Source organism: Cloeon dipterum, chromosome 1, assembly GCF_949628265.1.
Source record: "Cloeon dipterum chromosome 1, ieCloDipt1.1, whole genome shotgun sequence".
In the NCBI taxonomy this organism is placed as follows: domain Eukaryota; kingdom Metazoa; phylum Arthropoda; class Insecta; order Ephemeroptera; family Baetidae; genus Cloeon; species Cloeon dipterum.
This window is the reverse complement of record NC_088786.1, coordinates 10,392,833-10,414,733: the sequence shown is the minus strand read 5'-3', so window position 1 is coordinate 10,414,733 and position 21,901 is coordinate 10,392,833. Positions and strand designations below refer to the sequence as shown.

Sequence of the window (21,901 nt, the reverse complement as noted above, 5' to 3'; positions counted from 1 at the left end):
CTTAAAATTCCGTCTGCCTATTAAATTAATCCCGTCTACAGCGGCGCCTGTGATTCCACGCAGAGGTGCTAGTTGAATGTGCTGTTAATGCGGCAGCTATTTTCGCGCACAACTGGCACGCTGCAATATTCGCAACGCCTTTTAAACCAAACGAGCCGCGTCTGCTAATGCGGAGGCGGGTCGTCGCGGCGCCGCTGAATGTCACCCACCAGGCGCGTAATTGATAATGCAGCAACACACGCGAGCAGACGTTCACACATGGTGGTGTCTCGGTGTTTTTGCCGCATGCACTGTTGCACGCACGCGTTGCACTTGGCACGAGCCTGCCTTTTGATTGTTGCTTGACGAGGCACCTGCTGAAAACGATGAGACGCACTAACAATCGTCTGGACGCTATCAATCAAAGTCTGACGCTCGTTCTACACCATTTAGCTTATGTTCCCCGGCCGGCACTGATTGCCCCGCGCTTTTTTCAGTCGAAATTCCGGCTTGCATTAGCCTCTTTTTGTTTTGCTATCCTGACGGATACACGCTGGAAAGTAGGTCGATCCGTTCTCGATTTCTAAAGGCTTTTGTGTTCTGTTTGCTTCGTATTGAAATTAATGACTAATTTTTTTGAGATTGTAAAAACATGTCGCAATTTGTCATGAATAGGAAAGGGCGTTCATTGGTCTCGGCATGCTCTTTTGCATTTAAAACGCTGAATAGCAAAGTTGTTTTGACAGAGTCAGAAATGTTGTGTAATTATTAGTGGCATGGAGTTGAGGTGAACTCGGTATGGGTTGTTCTATCGATCAAGGCCAATAAACTTTAGAACAGCAAGCGTGTTGGGGAAATATTTCACACATTGTGATTCAATGCCACAGAGAACCGAGCATAAAGGATTCGTCCTTTTGATTGATGAGTCCAGGAATTCGCAATTAGTGGGATTATTTCGATCTAAATTTTCTGCCTCAATGAAAATCTTAATTATAAACAGGGACTTGATTATGTGTCCACAAAAGCATTCCAAACCTAATTACTGACTCTTTTGTTTCAGGTATGTCGCCCTTGGTTCTCCAGCTGAGAGATTCAAATTAGCACGACGCACGTGTGGCAAGTACGAGGGGTTTGCAGCAAAGGGTTTTTGACTTTAATTGGACGCTGCACAAATGCATGCGCAATCAAGTCGGGCTTTGGTCGAAATAAACTCACGCCCTGCTGCGGTGGGTGGGTGGATGGGTGGGTGCTGCTGCAACAGCGGAGCAAATTCCCCTGGGCATTGTTTGTCGCCATGCATTTGCAATTACACGCGGCTTTTTCCGTTGTGGTCGAGCTTTTGTGTCCTCCGCGCCGGACCGTGACACAAATGGAATAAAAACGAGCGGCAGTTGATAAAACGGCGCGGTCCTTCTGATAAATTTCGAATGACGTTTTGCGTCCAGTTGGTATGCGAGTGAGATCCGCATAAATTTCGCCTCGAATAATTAATTGCCGTCTGTTGTGCCGCCTAATCAGCTGGACGGATACGGAATTTATTATGAATGGAAGTTGAGTGTGAGTGGCGCTGTGTCCACTAAAAAGCCAGAAAGCATACAATGAGCTGACGAATGTATGAATGGAGATTGTATGCTTTAATTATCACACAATTTTGAAAATGAAAGTTACTTGCAAAGTGGGTAGATTTCAGATTTTTAGTTATAATTTAAAACACATAAATTGAGTTTTTAAGGCAGCTAATAGAAGGTGGAAAATTATATTCAAAACAGGAACAAAATTATGTATAATTACGTATACATATTTCCCTTCAACGGTTGTGGTATAAATGCTCGTGGAAGCTAAAATGCAAAAATTTTCGTAGCAAGAACGAAATGAAGGACAGCTTTGAAAAACGTGCAGTTTTTTTCGCTCTGTTACCCCTAAAATTAATCTAAATGGGGCATATCCCGCAGTGAGAAGGCACTACTCTCTTTTTTACCCGTCGGACGGCCCGCCACTTATATCAGAAGGCTAATTACTCTTGCTCCCGACGTGGCAACATCTGGCAGAGGCTGGTATCCGCATTTAAATCAGCTGACCGTTGGTAATAGTTGGATAATTCGGCCGTTGGGCAACCACGCGAGCTTATCTATCACTGACCGACTGGCTGGAAATTTTCACCGACGGCGGAATTCGCGCGGAAGCGAGTTCATTGAAGAGCTTTGTAACGTGACCGTTATTGCTTCAAGTCAAAAGGGAGCGCGACACACATACCTGCAGCAACTCTTTTGACCCACAATATTGCATTCGCATCGGCCGCCAATGGAATCTGAATATTTCAAATTTCTGCTGTGCGTTTATTGAATCTGGGTTGTTGGAATTTAATTATCAATATTACTTCACGCAGGATTGGAGAGTATTTCCCGAGCTCCTGAACAAAAACGACACATAAATCCTGATATCTGGAAACAATAAGAGAACAAGACCGAAATTGAAGGAAAATAACAAAATAAGGTCCCTAAAAATTTGTGATGAAGTAATGAAATACGAAAATTCTACTAAAAATTTTTCGTTAACTTCAAACAGCAAAATCTACTCTCCTTGTGGTAAACCATTTTATTTATGTTAACTTGTTAAAGGACACCAAAAGCGAATTTCCAGCCTCGTTTGCGGACAACTTTCTAATTCATTTACTGCTATGCACCATATTCAGCGCTGATAGAGGTGCAAGACTTCAAAGTAAATCCAATTCTTTGCTGGCAAAAAGGATAACAAGCGCCGCGAGAAGTTGAGAGGAAAAGCAGAAAGAAGTAGAAAAAGCTTTGAATGCAACGAAGGTGCTGTATTTTGCGAGTGCATGCTTGTAGTTCTCGCAGGACGCAGGTCACTTGAAACGAGCTTAAAAATGAAAGCGTAGAATGCCTGAAGGGTGGTAAACACGCCGCTTTCCGGCTTTCCCAAAGATTAATGCGGAAAAACGTCTGGCAGCCTCAAACAAAAATGCCAACAAAAAGAGATCGTCCAGACATTTATTTTGAGGTTGAAAAACGCGCGTACGCTTGAAAGAGAGCTTGCTTGTCCTCATAAAATAAATGCGGAAAGAAACTCGCTCTGGATTTTTTGAACCTATAGCTTCATAGACATTAAAAGTTTTAGTTTACTCGTGCTTTAAAATTTGCAAGTGTTTTTTTTTTTGGAATTTTTAGTTTGGTGTTCAGCCATATGTATTTGTACTTTTAATTTTGGTCAGAAAATACAAAAAAGCACACTAAAAATGCACTTTCTAAATTATATTTTTGCCAAGAAAGGAAGGCGTTAAATTTAAAACGATGAAATTAAAAAAGTTTTGAAACTCCCAACCCACTGACACTAATTGATAATGCATTTAATTCTAACCGAGTGTGAGTAAATCGTATAATTTCTAGCCACGCGAGTATTTTTGCGTTCAATCTTGGCTGACTTCGGGTGAATAATTGCATGCGGGCGTAATCGTTGTGGCAGAGGTGGCGCACGATTTCAATTACCGCCACCGCGGCTGCACACCCAAATAGTTTCGTTCGCTGTTCAAATTTCGCCACATTTAAGCTGATTACCGACAGCCGATTTTTCAATCTCACGTGCCGCCTGTATTGTGTTCCGCGTTGGCATCCAATGAGTGCAATTTTGTACCAGGATTATTTGCGATTTAGACTCGCCGCGTACAGAAATTTAGGTGTATCAATGTAACAAACACGAAATCCGATTGGAAAAAATGCTTTATCCCCGCTCGCGCGCTCCGGCTAAAAATAAAGCAAATTACACACCACTTGCTCCAAATTGAATGTTGCTAGGATTTAAATCGACCTGCCTGGGACTTAGTTTTCGTTTTATAGTTTGAAACCCGTTTATTTAACTGCTACTACATGGACAAAAGCATGTTTTTAAAAAAGCTACAAATTGTGACCCAAGTCAACAAAATGCAGCTGTCTGCCATAAACTCAAAGCTCAAAGAAGTCTTAATGAAGTGACAATACAGCTCTGTGCCAGCCAACATCATTTTAAAACATTTCATAACCCGCGCACTAAACCCCTTTTTAATGAAGGTAATTTTGTAAAATTAGATTTTAAAAACAATAAAATGTGGAACTCTTATGCTGGTGGGTCTAATTAGATAATAAAAACAATGAAGTTCTTATTAGAAATGAAGCTTATCGGTCCTTGAAATAAACTTTCGATTAAACCTGTGGCATCCTTATCTTAAACAAAAACGGAACATAAAAACTAGTCACGAGACTTCTAAAACATTTAATCCCAACTACCGTAAATCAGCCTCGAAACATTATCTTTTATTGCCAATCTCGACAGGCTCTGTAAATGCTCTAAAACTGAGTTAATATCCGACTCTTTTTTAACGAAACATCAAAGATCGCCAAAATTAATGATGGCTTAAGTATATAGAGAGAGCGGACTGCAGCCACAATACTCGGTTACTTTGACGTCTCATGCGAGAGTAATTGGAGCGTCTCGTTCGGCCGGCCCGTAGAATTAGTTTCGATTTGACACCGTGCGCGCAAAGAGAAAGAGAGAAATGGAGACAGAGGAAAAAATGCTCGAGGTCGAGCGGTGGCCAAGAGCAAAATAAAAGAGACTTTCTTCTCTGTGGCGCGCGAGAAGTATCTCACACAGTCGGTGGGAGGCTCTAACCCTTTTCTATTTCGACTCGGTTATCTGTTTGCGAGTCACGTGACACGTCTCGTCTCCAATGCAAATGGCGAAAAAACGTGCGACGAGCAGACAACAGGCGGCTCTTTTCACGCTCAGCTCCAGACCTGCTCTCGCTGCTGATTTTAATATTAGCATTTCGCAATTCTCCTCGCGGCCGGCTGCGCTAGAAATAAACGGTGCGAGGCATTTTTGTGCTCGGCAAGGCGCGCTCACTCGTCGTTGGCGCGTTTTATTGAGTCGCCCGCTGATGAACTGTGTGTTTTCGTAGGTTTTGCGCAATTTTTTCCGCGCTTTGACGTAGGTCGCGGATGTTCATGCATTGCCCGCCGCATTCAGATGCAACTGTTGGCCTTCTGAAGTTATCAGCTTGCTATTACATCAAAATCCTTTATTTATTAATTAATTACTGTATTTTTATAGTAATAATTATTAAAGATTATATATTTTTTTTATAAAATTTCTAGTTATAATTGTTTTAGTGTTTAATTTTTCTTATGAGAGTATAAAATATATTTAAAAAATTTTAACATTTTTAACATGGTTTTAATTAAAAAAATATTAGATTTAAATTTTTATGGCATTTAGATTTATCTTTTTAATATGATCTATTAAGTAAATACATGTATTTTAATGGCCAGAGTACCAATTTTTAGCCAAACTCATAGAAAAGATACCTAAGATATAGATACCATTCACTTTTTCAATTATTTGTATTTTACTCATTCCAATATGATATGCTGATGCTACTTCATTTATTTATTGTGTGCTAAATTAATTATGATAAAATATAGCTGAGCTGATCAAGACATAAAGTTTATGCAGATTCCTCGTGTATATAAAAAAATCCGAGAGTTCTCTCTGCTTTCGTGCCAGCAGCTCAAGACGATTATTTTATACCCCTCGCCCGGTACCGTCTGGCATGGCGGATGCCAACCCTTTGCTCTCCCCTGACTTGCCCAATTGCTCGTCAGCCGTGGCCAGTAATTTGGCCCGGCCAGCTATTTGCGCCCTTCTTTCCCCCTGCAAAAAATCGGCTGGCACACCTTGGGTCGTCGCCGTCGCCAAGGCAGGATGCCCATCTTGGACACTTTGAGTTACCCTCGAACCCGTTTACCCCTAGACGTCGTTTTTCTTTTCAAATTTAAATTAAATAAATTGTCATATCATAGGCCTCGTGGACTGAACTTCAAGTGCGAGAGAATTTTAAGTCCACCTCAGTTTTTATTCTTATCTTATCGGCTGCCTGAAGGAAAAACTATGAAAGCTATATTCAACGACAGGGATTGAGGTGGATGACAGATATTCCGCTTTTCACGATTCTTTTGAGGGCAATATCAATTTCAGCGTACGGACGCAAAGAAACAATAGATCTTATCCCTTCGGGGAAGAGAAAAATGGATGCGAAGCGTTGTACGCTAAACAAAGAAATCCAATATACAACTGGCAGGTTGTCCTGCACGCTCCCCTGCATCTGCTGCAGACATTCGATGGAAAAAAATCCGCTCCGTCGGTTGCAGACAGCAGGAGGAATCGGTGCTTTTGTGGAAGGGAACCTTGACCTCGCGCGTTTTTTTGGTAGCAGCTGCTTTTCCGACGCGCAGTGACCGCAGACGAAGCCAATTCAGTCATGGCTGCCGACGCCACCGACGAGACTTGAAGGTAAAAATAAAACGGCGCGTATGTATTCTATGCAGCCGTATCCAGATGCTGCACGCGAAAGCCAACAACGTGCGCGTCGATATTTATGCCAGGTATACACCCGACTTGGCGGCGCTCGAAATTATAAACTTTTTATTGCGAGCAGGTGTTTCTCGCCGGGGAAACTGCGGCAGGCAGGAAAAACGGCTCGACGTACGCAATCTGAATGCCGAGTGAGTTGTGACTTATCTCGATGCAGCGTTGTTTGCTCTGCTGTGTTATTTGAGAAAGCGATTTTCGGCCCGCTTAAGGAAGGCATTGCTTATCCCACAATTGCTTCATTTCTAACAACCTATTCTAGGCTATAAGTTCCCATTTAATATTGCTTTTTCCAAGTTAACTGTGTAAACGGTTTCGATTGCATACCACTAAAAAGCAGACATTTCCAGCTCAAAAATTATTCTCTTTGAGCTCTCCTATTATATTTGTGTTTTTTTGTTTTAAACAAATGAATCCCCAAGATTTTTGACAGCCGTGATTTGGCTTAGGTGAGTTTCCATTGTTTGAATCATTGAATTGGGTTTTTTGGAGGTGATTCATAGAAAAAGAAAAAAGGTCATGCAGTATTGCTCTATTTGAATGAATGCATCAATTCATTAAATTGAATTCGTAAAAAAACAACACTATTTAAAAGCGCACCAGTCAAACAAATAAAAATATATCAGCCATAGAAAATATTCGTTAAATTTGTAGATTCAACCCCACCAATGGAATCAGTTAGAAACGCAGAATATTTCAAAACAAATAATATTTATCTCTTTTCGGCGAATGGCTGAACTGATTTTGAGTTTTTCACATCAGTGGAAATCAAAGTTATGGCCTAGACAAATGACCGACTTATTGAGAATCAAGTAGACAGCATTTTCAGCTTTATCCACAAATTAATCAAAAAAAATTTTGATTTCCACCCCATTATAACATTACATGCGCACGTTCCAGCTAAAGTGTTCTCGCAATTTCGAAGCAATGAACTTGCAGTCAGTCCTTTTTGAAATTGATTTCCTCTGGTGAATGCTCAGCACGTTTGCCGTCGAGCACAGCAATCGATTCGAGAACGCTAGATACGATGGAAATAATAATAAACAACGGCAGCGTCTACTGCGGCCACAAATCATGGGCCGCCTAGAAGTATGAGTACGATTACGAGACTTTTTGACATGAACGTCCTCTCGAGTATTACATCACATTATTGAGTTGTTCCGCTGTCATGTAATTCCATCAACCGTCGGCCGCGCGCATTGATTAGTGGCATCATTTTACTCATCGCCTTTTCACTCGCTCTCTCCAACTCGTGATATTTAAATGAGCGAACTCTGTGGAGTGACATATCTAAAGCCGAGCAATTCTCGTGACGCAGGCCAATTAAACTGTCATCTCTTGATTTTGAGGCATGCGAAATTTCTCTTCGCGTATTTCCATTCGGTTAAATAGCTCTTCAAACTTGGCATAGTAGGAAATTTCGTGACTGCGTGCTTTTACAGTTGGTACAAAAATATGAGTGAGTTTTCTCCAAATTGATTTCACTTGTGTCTTCATGATAGCTCTGCTTCTCATTATCTTCGTCTGCTTCTCATAATATGCAAAGCTTTTATTGATTTTGTGTCTGCTTTTCTTTCCTAACTAATGCATATTAATCCAGCTCTTATCCTCTCCATCAAACTAAATTTGCTTCACTCTTCGTTCGTACAATTTAAAGGTAGATCCCAAACCGTTTACCAATCACACTACACTCGCGTTTCAATCGTAGACCTTCCCTAGTGAAAAATTGATTGGTCGCTTGGGAACAGCCTTTTCGCAGACGCATCCAAAATAAAAGCACATGCTCTCGGGAGAAAATTTATTTTTCTTCGGGCGAAATTTGCACTGCCATTCACAGAGCGAATCTACTTTTCCCGTTCGCACTCCATCTCACGAGGCACCTGCAACCAAATTACACCTGCCCGTCGCCGAGCGAGCGAGCGAGAGAACGAACGAACGGGAGCAGCGACTCGGCGAAATTTTATTCATTCGCCCCAAAGGCGAAAACGAGCTGCCAGAGAAATGGGGCGGAATGAGGCTCGTTCGAGGCCTCGGTGGCCATTGTTCAGGTGAGCCATCAGCATTCTGTCGCCGTCGTCAAATGAACATCTATGTGCCAGAGACGCTCATGTGGAACTTTATATGATCTGCCCGGCTGAGATGTGATTTCGTCCAGCCCCAAATACAATATGAGGACGTGATGGAAACTCCAGACACGATTTTTTTCAAGGATGAGGCAGCCTCCTTTTAGTCAAGCTGTTTGTCAGTCTATCCCTGTTTGCAATTTTTATTCATACTTTATATCAGGCAAATCTGATCAAAATATCGTATGGCTCCTAAGGTGAAAATTTATGATTGAGTGAGCAAAGCAAATATTTTAACAAACGATGAATGAAAACATTTTTCTAATTTAGGTGTTTACGAGCCGAATTTATTTTCATGGAAAAATTTGATTAATCTGTTTGTTTGCTACAGCAAAATCGAACCCATGTGTAAAGCTACAATTTGAGCTCGCCATCATTCCAATCAATTCGTTTGGCCTAAAGCGACGTAGAGATGAAAAAGCGCCAAACTTTCTATACAAAGAAGAGAGAAGGAGAGGCAGGTCTTTCTAATAGCAAATAATCCGTCAGAAAAAGACTCGCGGCGGCAGGAAAGTTTTAAAAGCGCGCGAGAACACGATCAGCAAGCAAATAAGGGATGCGAGAGTTCCCAGATACAAATAATAAATTGAAAAGGGAGGCCTGTCTAAACTTGGCAGACGTCATCGCATTAACTAAAATTAGCAAGCCAGAGGGATCGAGTCAACACGCTTTCAAGCTTCTCTTGTTAGTCGATCTTCAATTCATGTGATGGATTGACAAAAGGCAAGCACGGAATGGACCAGCAAGAGTAAACTTGACGATAATGGAAAACTTTTATGTAAATGTGTCAGTTTCAAAGGTCATGTTTATTTTAGATCATTCAATATTGCAATATCATGATGTGTCATCTTGTTTGATGTATTGTGCTGCATCTCTAGAAAATTTATTTTTAATTTACCGTATATAATATTAAAATTCAAGCTGTTTACAAAATCTCTGCATATGTTTAATATCATAAATAATTACGAATATGATTGTGTATATAAATTGTATAGAAATTAACTAACCTTATTTTTCATCCAAAATGTTTTACGGCCAGTCCGTGCCTAAACGACGATTAATTTAACACTTGTTTTAATTCCTGTGTGGAGCAAGAACAAAGTCGCGCGACGTACTAACGGGCAATCAATTATTTTAAATCGGCGACCGTCGATTGGCGTGGCGACTACGCGAGTTCCGAACATGCCACCGCCGGCAAAAAGTTGTTCAAAGACACTCTGGCAATGGCAGATGTATTGCTGCAATCGGCACAGCGCGACCCATTCAGTCCGATGAAAACAAACGGTTTGTCAACGTGTTTTCTTGCGACTTTTAATGCAATTGCTGCAGAGAAAACTGCGCTGGAATGTCCACCGTGCTCAATGCAAATTGATTATGGCCAACCTCCGTAGCACATCTTGGATAATTTAATCAAAAAGTTTTGGCACAAACGCTTCAAAAGTTGCCACGTTTGAAAACTGGACTGCTCTTTCGGAGTGAAATATTGGGCTCGAGGTCTGACTTATGAAAATTCTTGCAAAACTTGCTCTTCTGGTCGGGGATTTGATTTGATATAAAAGAGAAATGGGAGCGTTTGTCCCGTGAATGGTTTCATTTCATGCTAAAAGAGGATTTGTTCCTCTCAGTTCTTTTGAAACTGTGAAAGTATTTTTGATAGAGATGATACAGTGGCTTGTATCCGTGTGTTGAGGCTAAAAAAGGCTCAAGATCACGTGCCCCAGCCTGGGAATACTCAACCTCAAGGAAACAATAACATCTCAAGTTATACAACCACACCTCGTAGCACCTCGCTCAGCTGGAAAAAGGGCTGCATCATCAGATTAAAAAAGGCGAGGCCGAAATCTGCGCATTCAGCAGATAAAAATCATCGCAAAGCCTTTGATGGTGATTGCGCGAGAGGAAACGGCCGCTGCATCGAATTGCATTTTATATTTTGCTTAATGAGCTCATCCGCGTCACCGCAGTTAAGATCTGACAAAGGAGAACGCGCAAGGCACCCATACCCACCCGCCCAAATATCGGCGGTGAAAACAAAATTGGGCCGGGGGCACTGCTGATGCTGACTCGTCTCGGTGTGCCAGCCAGCAAACCGCAGTTAGACCGGAATTTCGTGTTTTTGCACTACAAAGTGCGCCCCGCGGGCCCATTCGCGTGGAATTGGAACAGAGTCGGTATGCAACCCCGCCGACGTCCGCAACAAACAGGTTGCATATACGTGTACCGTTCGCTCGCTTCAAAGGCGATCGTGCTTCCGGAGAGAGCCGGAGCCGGGCCACCTGTCCGGTTTTTATCGACTCTTTGTGTCGACTGACTGGCGATGGACTCGCTCTGTGTACGATTGTTTTGACACCAAACATGCCCCGGCTGTTGAATGTCCACGTTCTTTGATCTATTTTCAATTGACGAGATGTCCTTTCATTACAAAAGCCTAGCCATGCCAACTGGTTCATTCAGTCCCATCAGTTCTCTGCTTTTTTAAATTTGCTGCGATAAAAAAATGTGAAAATGGTATTCTATGAATAAGCCGATTTTTGCCAGTAATGTATTGCATAAAAATTTCCCGTTTTGGTGCTCAGTAATTTTAATTTGAGTTAAATTCCTAACATTATTTAAAAATGCTATTTTTTAGTATCACCGCTTCATTCGAAAAACATTTACCTTTTGCCGGTTGATAGTGATATATATGGGGTGAAAAATGTCAGCATTAATCTGGACCATTCATGAAGACCAGGCAGAACTCCATTCTATATCCAAAGCAAATTTAAAGAGTGATGATAATCTGCTTCATGTATCACAAAAAACAAGTACATGGAAAATTTCGTGTGCCTATCTCCAACTTTTGCCCTGATCAAAAAGTATTTAAATAATTTACCATCGAAAAGTATTAACAACGAAATGGCTCAACTCTTTACTAAAATGGGCGGCTATGAGTGAAATTTGAAGAGAAAAATTAACTCGCGCGTCCTAGTACTGATCAGCCAACGATTTCTGCATCGCAGGCCTAGGATCAGCAGAACTTAACCCTCAAAACAAAATTCACGCCACAGGGTCGAAACCAGCAAATATTGCAAAAACTTCCCAGCAACAAAGCTTTAGCAATGTGTAAAAACTTTGCACAGCTGATATTTGTTAATGTACATTTGGATGTAGTGCGGTAAATACGTTTAGCTCCAATAGAATCAACGCTGGTCCAACAGATAATCATGTTATCTTATTAATTATGAATATTCAGCGCAAACAACATTCTGCCGGAAGCAACGGAGCGTTAAATTCTGTGTAACAATAAAAGTGAGAGAGGAAATCAATTTATGTATCGAACAGTAAAATAGCAACAACAAAAGCAACGGCGGCAGCAACACTAGCGGTGAAACAGCCACAGACATAGCAACAAAAAACATGCAAAACGGCGGACTGAAAACTAATTCCAGCCCAACAGTACATATTACAGCATGCAGATGCGATACGTTCCACACATACGTGCAAAGAGAGGGTATGTGCACGAAATATTTGCGCATGGACTGCTGGAAATGGAATTATTTTCACTCGACCAAGCAGAAATAGCACGCCGAAGTATTATATCCGCCGCCAACAAAACCGCACATTTGGTACTCAATCGCTGAGCCGCACGTCCATGCAGCCGACGCTTTTAAGGGCGATGCTCGGCTCGGGTGGTGCATTATTTGCTGTCGAGAGGCGACCGTCTCGCTGTTTACCAGGCTGGAAAATCATTTTGTAATTGGACCGAACGCCAAAACAGATTTCGGAAGTGTTATTGGAAATAGTAGCCAGCACGGAAATGAGCATCACGGCTGGAAAAGTTGGCAGCGTCAGAATTCGAGGAATCAATTCCACGGTGGGAGAAACCGGACAGGAACAAAGGACCGGCTTAACTCCTAACTATTTGCTCGGGCGGATCGCAAAAAGGGTGCACGAGCGGCGTGGCAATTCGCGCAGCAATCTGTTTTGTCGGCGGCAGCAGGGAAAATGGCCTGCGGCTGGAAAAAAGTTATCAGTCGTGGTGCATTCAGCGTCTCCTCGGCAATATTCACGTAGCTGGCGGCGTTCAGAATTCGGCATTGTCGAGAGTGCGAATATAATAATAATACGTGGAAAGTAGGTTGCTGCTGCGTGGATGCCACGCCGCGCTCATGTTATTTGTATAATAATGTAATACAGAGGCATTGTGTCGTGTCGCTGGCCCCGGGCCTGCTTTTACTTCTTCTTTCACAACGCGTGCATTATTAGGGAGTAAAGAAGCAACGATGCTCTCTGGCACACGTCCGTGCGTCGCCCTCTAATATTTGCGCTGTTGTCGAGCCCAACCATCTACATTTTGTGCGGTTTCGCCGGCGCACGCGATTAAATTTTAACGCCTAACGAGCAGAGACGCCCTTGTTCGAATGCCTCTGTACAAAGATAGTGCCGTGAATTCCACTCACAGCTCCAGAAAGCTTTCGGTGAAACACTCGTGCTTGTTTAAAATGAAACTGTTGTTCGTTTTTTGTCTCGCGAGCGCAAAAAAAGTGGATTTATGCAGCTCAACAATCGAAAATGACTTGGATCGTTGGATACAATAAGCAGTCAATCCAGTTTGTTTTCTAGTTGGTTGAAAAATATGATTTTATAATGTTCAAGAGTCAAAAGAGGACATTGCTAAATTTATGCTAAAAATTCATTTAGAGCTTGATTGTATTTTTGTGGCAGATTCCAATTTCTCTCATCGAAATCTTTCCAACGGTGCATGATAATTTGTGGAGAATATCTTTGCTGTGAAGTAAAATAAGATTTCATGAAGGGGCTTTGCAATTTGAAAAGCTTGAACACTGCTGCTACTTTTCACAAAAAAAAATCGGACATATAGTTGACTATAATTTACTTCTCCCTGATAAGGTCATACATTGGCAACAAGGTCTTTTCCGCTTTTTCGGCGTTTTGCAGAATCATTCCACTTTAATTCAGAACGCGATAACATACAATGTTGAAAAGGTCGACTGGGTCTTTCAAATTCTCATAATGACACGTTTATGCTCGCAGCGGCAGTGCTCGACTCGGGGTTCGTTAACCATTCTCTAACTGCCTCTCAGCCAACCGAAATTGAATTTCGTTGCTCCCCCGTGAGTTCAAGGATTGAAATCGAATTACAGGGCGACGTGAGATCGATTAATTTCTGCGAAGCTCTTTTTTCTATCCTCTTTTCACTGCTTGCGCCTGGTAATTAGCGTGAACCAGGCACCCTCCGAAGCAAATCTTAATCCCGCAGGAGTGAAATCCGTCGTGGAGAAGGCGTGAGGAACACTTTCGAGAGGATATTGAAGAGATGGAGAGAGACCTCCGAGGAGCGTGAGCGGATTTAATTTGGGAAGCGAACGTCGAGACAGGTTAAATCTGAGGGAAAATCATGTTGTGAGTTTCCCGAAAAGAGACGAGGATTTTCTTTGCAAAATTTAATACTTTCTTTCTGCGAAATTTCATTTTTAACTAGGGATTTTCCTTGTCTAAAATTCTCATGCATTTTATATCATTAATTAAACCAGGCTAGCACACTTATTTTTCAGTGCAATTACCTTTCACTGAAAATTAACTCGTAGTTTATGAAAGCTAGAAGTTAAATACGTTCTGAAGAGACACGTCTGTAACGATAATGATTGCAACAAAAAGTAAAACTTCAGCACAAGCCGGCATTATGTTTGAAAATATTTGGATAAACGAAATTATCTTAACCATGTTCCTCTACACCTTGAACTGAGTCATATCATGTGGCTAAATATCTCTTTTTGTCATTAAAAATTAATCAACATTTAAAATTATCGAAGATCTTCTTAAATTTCAAACTCAAACCTTTTACCTTATTTTTTATTTTCAAATGTGTGAAATTGTTCCCAGCTCACCTGCGGACAAGGTACTCTGTTAAATTGCGGAAAAGTGCACAAAGCAATCACCTTAGCGACGTTCAAGGGCGCAGCCCTCAACCGATCCACCCGAGTTCGTCCCTAAAAGAACCGTAATTGAACCCTGTCAAAGAGATCTCCGAGTGCAGAACACTACGCCGCGGTCAGAAGCTTCAGTTGAGGATGACAGTACAGGGTGGGGGTTGCCACAAAACGGCCGTCAAAACGGTGCAACGGCCAGGCTTAGTGGTCGGCTGCTGCTTGGTCGTTCGTCTTGTGCGGCGGATCAAGCCATTCATTACGGTGATTACTGGCCGAATCAAAAGAGCGAGTGACGCCCGCCTCCACGCAAAGGGATTTATTTAGAAACACACCGGCTCTGGGAACAAACACACTCACTCACTCGCCCGCCCGCCAGCCCGCTTGGATGACAAACGTATTTTTGATCTCATTGCCAAGTCAGCCACTTCTGTGGATCTTGTTTTCACTGTGGTCACCACTTCGGCCTCGCTGAATTAATTCGCGATTATTTTCAGGCCCTCGGACGAATTTATCACTGACTATTTGGGACGTGTTTACGGTCTCTTTATTATCTAATTTTTAACCTCACTCACCTCAGCACTTTCCGTGTGCTATGAGCTCATTGGGTCCCAGGTCCCAATAACACCGCAGAGCATAAAACATGGAACAAGTGGCCCGAGTGGCCGCAGAGGAGCTTGGACCAAATGTGGCCATCTTTTCGCCTCTCTGCACCGTGGTCTTTTATAGAAACGCCAGACATTGGTCCATAAAGCCGCTGGATAGGTGCGAAAAACAGCAAGTGGCGGGTCGGCGCCGGTGCACCTCCCAGCCCGTTGAGCTATTTGAGCATTTCAAGTCACTATAAATTTATCAATTTTTGCCATCTCTGACATTGGGCAGCCAGTATTACATCCCCGTACTGCTCAAATATCTCCCACTGCTGTGAGCCTCCTGAGAATGCCTTAACAATGCGAGCCAACGGGCTAGTTCAATTCTGCTGGGTATCCGGCACCAATTATCGTTTAAAAAATCTAGACAAGCGTATAGTCAGCTTGACGTAAAAATTTGACTTATTTTGATAGGATGTATGCGATTTCATCATTTCCAGAAGCATGATGGAAAATTGCAGTGACTTCAATTATTTGTGAGCGGAAAATCCCCTTATCATCATTCAATTTTAAAGAAGGCTTATTCAAAACGCGAGGCGACTTACACGCCGACACACAGGCAAATCGCATGAGATCAAATAAGAGTCGCGCACATTCTTCCAGGGCGTAACAAAAAATCGTGCTGCAGCAGTTCTTGATCCCGGAGATTGAATCACAATCCTCACTCTGTGGAAAGAGGCTTCAAAAAATTAGTAGCTAGCAGGGAAAAAATGGCGAATTGCGCACACGAGTAGGATGCGATAAGAACCAAATTGATGGCCGTGCCGATCGTAAATATCGCTGCGGCTGCAATAAATTAGCCAGGCGACCGCTTATTGGACCGAGCGGCCGCCATTACCGCGCTTTGCGTAATTAATCCAATACAGAACAATTAAATCATAAATATCAATAGAAAGCCAGCGCTTGCGAGAGAGAGAGAGAGAGAGAGAGAGAGAGAGAGAGAGAGAGAGAGAGAGAGCACTCTCGACGATAAATTTGCTCGCCCTGCGGCTGGGCAAACCTGCTGCTGCAGGCTCCTCTTCGCGAATTTGCGCTCGTAATTGATTTTGTAGACACAAAGAGGCCACTCAGGGGCAGTGAGAAAATCGCCGCTTGCGCGGCAAAAGCCAAACAAACAGCACCCGGCCTGATATCAATTTTGTTGCGGCCAGCCGTCTGTTTTGAACGCCGGCTAAATAACTATCCACCGTTTATTCATGAGCAATTCTCCGTGTTTGTACCATTCCACGTTTCATTTAATTAAATCTAATAATTTTAGGACTGTCAGGGATAAAATATTTGGTTAAATTCAATCAAAAATTGAAATTTGATGTGTCCCAGGCGCGTCACTCTTATTTGTTTTCAAATTTTTGGTTTCCCAGGGCTTAACTAGTATTGACATTTCACGAAAATAAAATCCAGTGAAAACAATCTCGCATTCACATCTATAACTGTTATATGTTTGTTGTTGAGCGGTTGGACCCGCTAGCGACGGTAAGAGTGACCAAAATGATGCCGTGCAGAAAAGTAGAAAAGCTCCAATGTAGGCGGTGGTTGGGCAGAAAAAACTTCAAAGTTTGTGGTCGCTTGTTAAAGGACATCCGAGGGCGTCGGATGCGAATGTGAAGAGAGCTCGTTTTTGCCAATTTTACATTTCATGCAAATAAAGTGACACCGTCGACCATTACCGGCTTGCAGAGGTCAAACAATCATGTCGGCCAGCAACTTCTTGCACGAAAAATTGCACCCGTTTCGAGCGCAAAAAAGGTTACCCACCCGACATCATCTCTACTAACGAGGGTCGGGCAGTAAAATTCGCGTGGATTCACGCGGCAAAAGATTATTTGAGTAGGGCCTGGGAAATATTTTCCTGAAAATATTTGCCAGGGGGAAAAGATGGGAGCAGGTGGCCGGAATGAAGCGCCCTATGCGTCTAATTCATAATTTTAAGAACTCACTTCCGAGTTTTAACTGATTAAGTACTTTTGTTCGTAACGAGAATGTTGCAATTTTAGGTAGCCTGAAATACATATTATTTAGCAACCAAACACACATATAATAGCTCTAAAAAATTAATCATGCATTGGTTAGTTCGTATCGCTTTGAGAAGTATTTTTTACTGATGGTTGCATAAGCCCTTTGATAAAGAGATCACAGACTGGCCATAAAATTCATAAATATGAAATTCGTTATTAGCGATATAGCTATTTTAGACTCAGCAATTTCTTCGTGGTCATCCGATTCTCTTAAAATATTATGCTACTTTGAGAAAAGATGTAAATTAGTCACGCAGCCGCCAAGCTTAAGCTATAAAAATTGGCTTATTCTGATGAGAGTATCCACTCGCATGCATAAATCACGACTAGGAGTTTTGAGTTGCTAGATCGAGTTGGTGGACGGCGCCAGCGGGGCGTTAAGTGACCCTCTCATTTTTCCATTAGCAGGCACAAGCACGTTTCACGCCTTAATTCTGCATAAACCGATGATCGTTCCGCAGCAAATGAGCTGAGAGTGCATTAGTCGCGTTATTACATGATAAGCCAATCACCCTGACGCAGCAGAATCAGCCGGCCGGCCGTGCGCTAACTTGTTGCCAGAGAATGGAGATCTATGAGCCATTTGGGTGATGGGGTTAACGCGGCGCATTACACCCGCGCGCCAGACGTCACGTCACCGCTTTTTGCGCCTGAAGGCCGCACTTTGCTGCAATTTCCCGTGTTTAATTCCGCTCAACGTGTACCGTGTGTAATAATCGTGCTGTCATTTTTTGTGTTGCAGGCCAAGCTGGAAACGAAAGCACTGAAAGCTAAAAGACCAGGATTCACGGATGACCGCTATAACGAGACGTCCTACTACATTGAAAATGGTTAGTCAATTTGCCCACCAATTATTCCCCTTTGTTTGCTCGCCGAGTTTGTCGCCGCCGCTAATTACGTACGTGCCTCGAGCGGATAAACGACAGAAAAGGTTAATATTTTTTCTGCTTCGCTCAAGTGGAAACTATGCGATGACTGCTACCTAATTAGTCAATTCCTATTTCCAAGGATGCCGGCTGGAAACAGCTCTATAGTATCATCAGATTTCTTGTTGTTTATTTATTCTGTGATGTACATCAAAATATGCACGAAATGGAGGATTCAGACGGCTTTGGGCTCCTAAGATAGGTTTAACTATGGCTCAAAAATATTAAAAGTGCATGATTCGTGATCACTTTCTCTCTTAGAGTAATTTGAATGCACATAAATTCAGTTGCTCCGATAATATAAATGAAAATAGAAGAACGAAACGTGCATTTTTTTTAAATAATCTTTTGGAAGTCACAACTTAAGGTATATTTTTTATTTAATTTACCTTTAAAAGCTAGTTTTTCAGATTGGCAAACACTTAACTTCAAAAATGCGCTCAGAATGAGGCAGTTGGGGTGAAGCGCAGAGTCATTTGGTCGACTCGCGGCTTTTTTCCCCCTGTTCCAGTTTTCTATGTCAGCAGTATACCTGGGAACGAGCGTTGGCGTACAGCCGTGATGATAGTGAAGCAGCCATAAATTAATCAGGGTAGATTTTGCGCCGCGGTTCGCGCTCTAATTAACTTTTCCAATTACATGCCGTGAGCGCGATACTTCCCGCATCCACCAGCGCAGCGCGACGGAACGCTAATTAATTCGTTAATTTAATTTCTACCTGCTAAGCAAAATCATTTCGTCCAAGACGCAAGTACTGTGCAGCAGTAGTTATTCATTAAAATAATTACACGATTCACCGTTTCCCTAGACAACGAGTATGCAAATTTCCACCACGCAAATCTTGGCTGAGTTGGTTTGCAGGAGAGCAAACTATCCCCCAGCTGATGTGAAATTAAACAGAGCATTTCTGCAGTCGGCATGCACGTGGGAAGGAAGTCTTGTTCTACTTTCCTTCCCTTTCACCAACTTTCTCTCCTGCTTCTCGCCGTCGGCAACAGGAGATGATTTAAAAAGTGCGGAATTTGCACGTCTGCAGCGAATTTGCTCATTTTATCTGCCAGCATTGTGCTATAACGACGCTTCAGAACACTTTAACTCCTCTTGTGCAAACCCAACGCAAAATACACACATTAAGAATGAATCAAGGAGGCTGCACAGGTGGTGCCGCTGCAGTATCTGTTTGGTCGGTGTATCACTTTTTATTGCTGGCTTTTCTTTCTTTTGAATTAACGGGAGATTGTACTTTATACGTGCTCAAATAGCGCTAAGCTGGCTCTGCTTGTTTACAAAGGAGCAGTTTTATTAATTTTACAAACATCTCGGCACACGATCAAAATTAATAACCCTCTATCTGTTGAGTAAAATCAGCGACTGCGTTGCTAGAACATCTGTAAACCTTCCGTTGATTTACGAAGCGTCTTTTCATTGCACGGAGGAAAAATATTGTCTTACAAGCAAAATGTTAAATGTATTTAAAATAGTAGTAACAAGCTCCGGATTATTACCTGACAAAGATTCAACGAATAAACAAGAAACGAATTCGAGTAATTTTTGCGATGTGTTATGTAAAGTTAAATTACCATTTTAAATAAGTTAGCGAGTTACGCCTCTACAAATAAGTTAAAAAACAATATGTGTAAATTATTTTAAAATCAGATTAGAATGCCATTTTTGTTTCAATCTTGAAGATGTTCATTGATAATAGACTCTTTTGACGAGTTAATTCAACATTTTCTGGAGTTTTTCATTATAATTTGGTTTATAAAAGTTGTAAATAAGTGAAAAATCTTCTTTTTTTTAATTACTAATTAGTAATATATTGTCAAAAAGCAATACTCTTCAAAACACTCGAAAGACTGCTAAAATAAATCAATTTTGAAAGCATTTTCGTTTTTAAAAGCTCCATAAATTGCATAATTTAACGAAATGCCAAATTTGGATCATTGACTGGCAAAATGAATCCAACTGTCGAAATGTGGAATCATTTAAATTTCTTCACAAAAAGAACTGAAAAAATCTTAATCATATCTCAAAGCTATCACTCATGATAATTTAAGCGCTAGGAGAGACTAGTTCAAATGTCACAGACAAATTTTCACAATACAAATCCCTTATACTCTATTTTTTTCCTTTTTCCACCTGTTAGTTACTCAAATTGTCGTTTATTCAAGCTCATAACTACACATCATAAATTTTGTCTCAATGCCAACAGTGTCATAAAAAATTGGAGCCTTAGCAATAATTTGTAATACAGCAGAATTAATTACTCTCGCTGCGAAGCACTTGTTTCTGGCGAATGCTGTTATAGTCATTACGATTATCATTGTGCGGAGCCCACCGCGGCCGTTTTGTTTTATTTACGCCAGCTGCTGGCTCTCCGTAGGCAGAATTATGTGATTGTTCCACCTTTGATGCTGAATCCACTGCGTGTGCCTCTGTGGGTACATGCGACCCGAGAAGAAAATATTAATGCCCCTTTCTCCGAGTATAATTCATGGCTGCTGTTTGTGCTCGGGCTTGTTTGTACTTGTTGTTTGAAGGGTTTTGCGTTGAAAAGATCAAAAAGCGCGGCCGAGTCGGCACATGCTGCAAATCACTTTTAAGAGGGGCTAATATGCTCTTTTGAAGGTTCGGCTCGCCGCACGCGTTGTCACAATAGTTTCTGCTTTTTTGAACGTGCAAATGACGAGCCCTTTGCGCGCGCGGTGCACTTCAATTTTGCGCTTTGTTATGCAAATTTCGCACTTGACGGTTTCTTGGACTGGAAAATTGCGCATGCAGATGGAAAGGCTCCTTTCCCGGTAGCTGTTCTTTTCCACCTTTGCCGCTGCTTTTTGTTGTGCGGCGAGAAAAAGGCTCCGACCGACAGTAATAATTGCAGAGGCACGTGCATTATTGTGCAAATTGGAAATGGTGCCAATTATGGAGATTTTATTCTGATAGAATTCCGCATTACAACCGCACATAGTCGGTCTCTTGCACTTAGAACCCTATTCATTTGAAAAAGAAAATATCTTGAGACAATTGCTAAAGAAAAATGTATTGATCTGCCAACAGGACTTCGCAAGGTGTATCCCTACTATTTTACGTTCACCACGTTCACCAAAGGTAGATGGGTTGGTGAGAAGATTTTAGATGTCTTTGCTAGGGAATTCAGAGCGCACCCAGCCGAGGAATATGTAAGTTTTCCTATTATTTTGTCACCTATGAAAAAAATTATCCCTTTGGTTTCTGAAGAGTTTGGACTGCTATGAGTAAATTTTTTTTAAATTGTTTCTTACTTGATTCTGTGATTGTTGATCTGACATGAGTAGCTGAAGTTCGTTGCAAGAACGTGTGAAATAGCTGTTATTTCTTCAATAAAATTGTACCCTATTAGCCGCTCATTCTCTATCAAAACACATGGAGCGTAGAGCCATTTGTAATTTCCTTAATTTCTTAAAACTCCACTAATGGAGAATTAATTTCTTAAATTTGTATTTTTTTATTTTTCACTCCCCAAATATTTTGAAATATATCAAATGCTGTCCATTTTGTTGACTTCAGGAGAGATGTATCAAGGCTGGCACTCTGACCGTGAACTACGAGGCTGTGGATATTGACTACAGATTAAAACACAATGACCTATTAGCAAATATTGTGCACAGGTAAGCACTTTATTTAGAAGTCTATCATCACAAAAAAATCATTACGCTGCCCTAAATCCACTCTTTAGCCAATTAGAGTAGTAGTTTTAAATAAAGCCACAAGCTAAATGACGAAAAGTAAAATTTTCACACAAGGACGTCGATCATTTAAAAAACATAAAGTAGCTTTGCCGCTTTTTGAGGCTAATTTTAACTCAGTTTTTGGAGGCACACA

General features: G+C 41.6%; 1 protein-coding gene across 8 annotated transcripts in view; it reads left to right on the top strand.

The window, feature by feature from the left end:
• Positions 1-21,901, top strand: part of LOC135934018 (pseudouridylate synthase RPUSD2-like) — a 179,111-nt gene that overhangs the window by 130,797 nt on the left and 26,413 nt on the right. For all 8 annotated transcript variants that reach the window (XM_065475516.1, XM_065475513.1, XM_065475511.1 and 5 more), the window contains 3 exons: positions 17,857-17,944; positions 21,098-21,219; positions 21,587-21,687. In XM_065475516.1, coding sequence (XP_065331588.1) covers positions 17,857-17,944; positions 21,098-21,219; positions 21,587-21,687 — 311 coding nt within the window. The remainder of the gene's footprint in view (positions 1-17,856; positions 17,945-21,097; positions 21,220-21,586; positions 21,688-21,901) is intronic.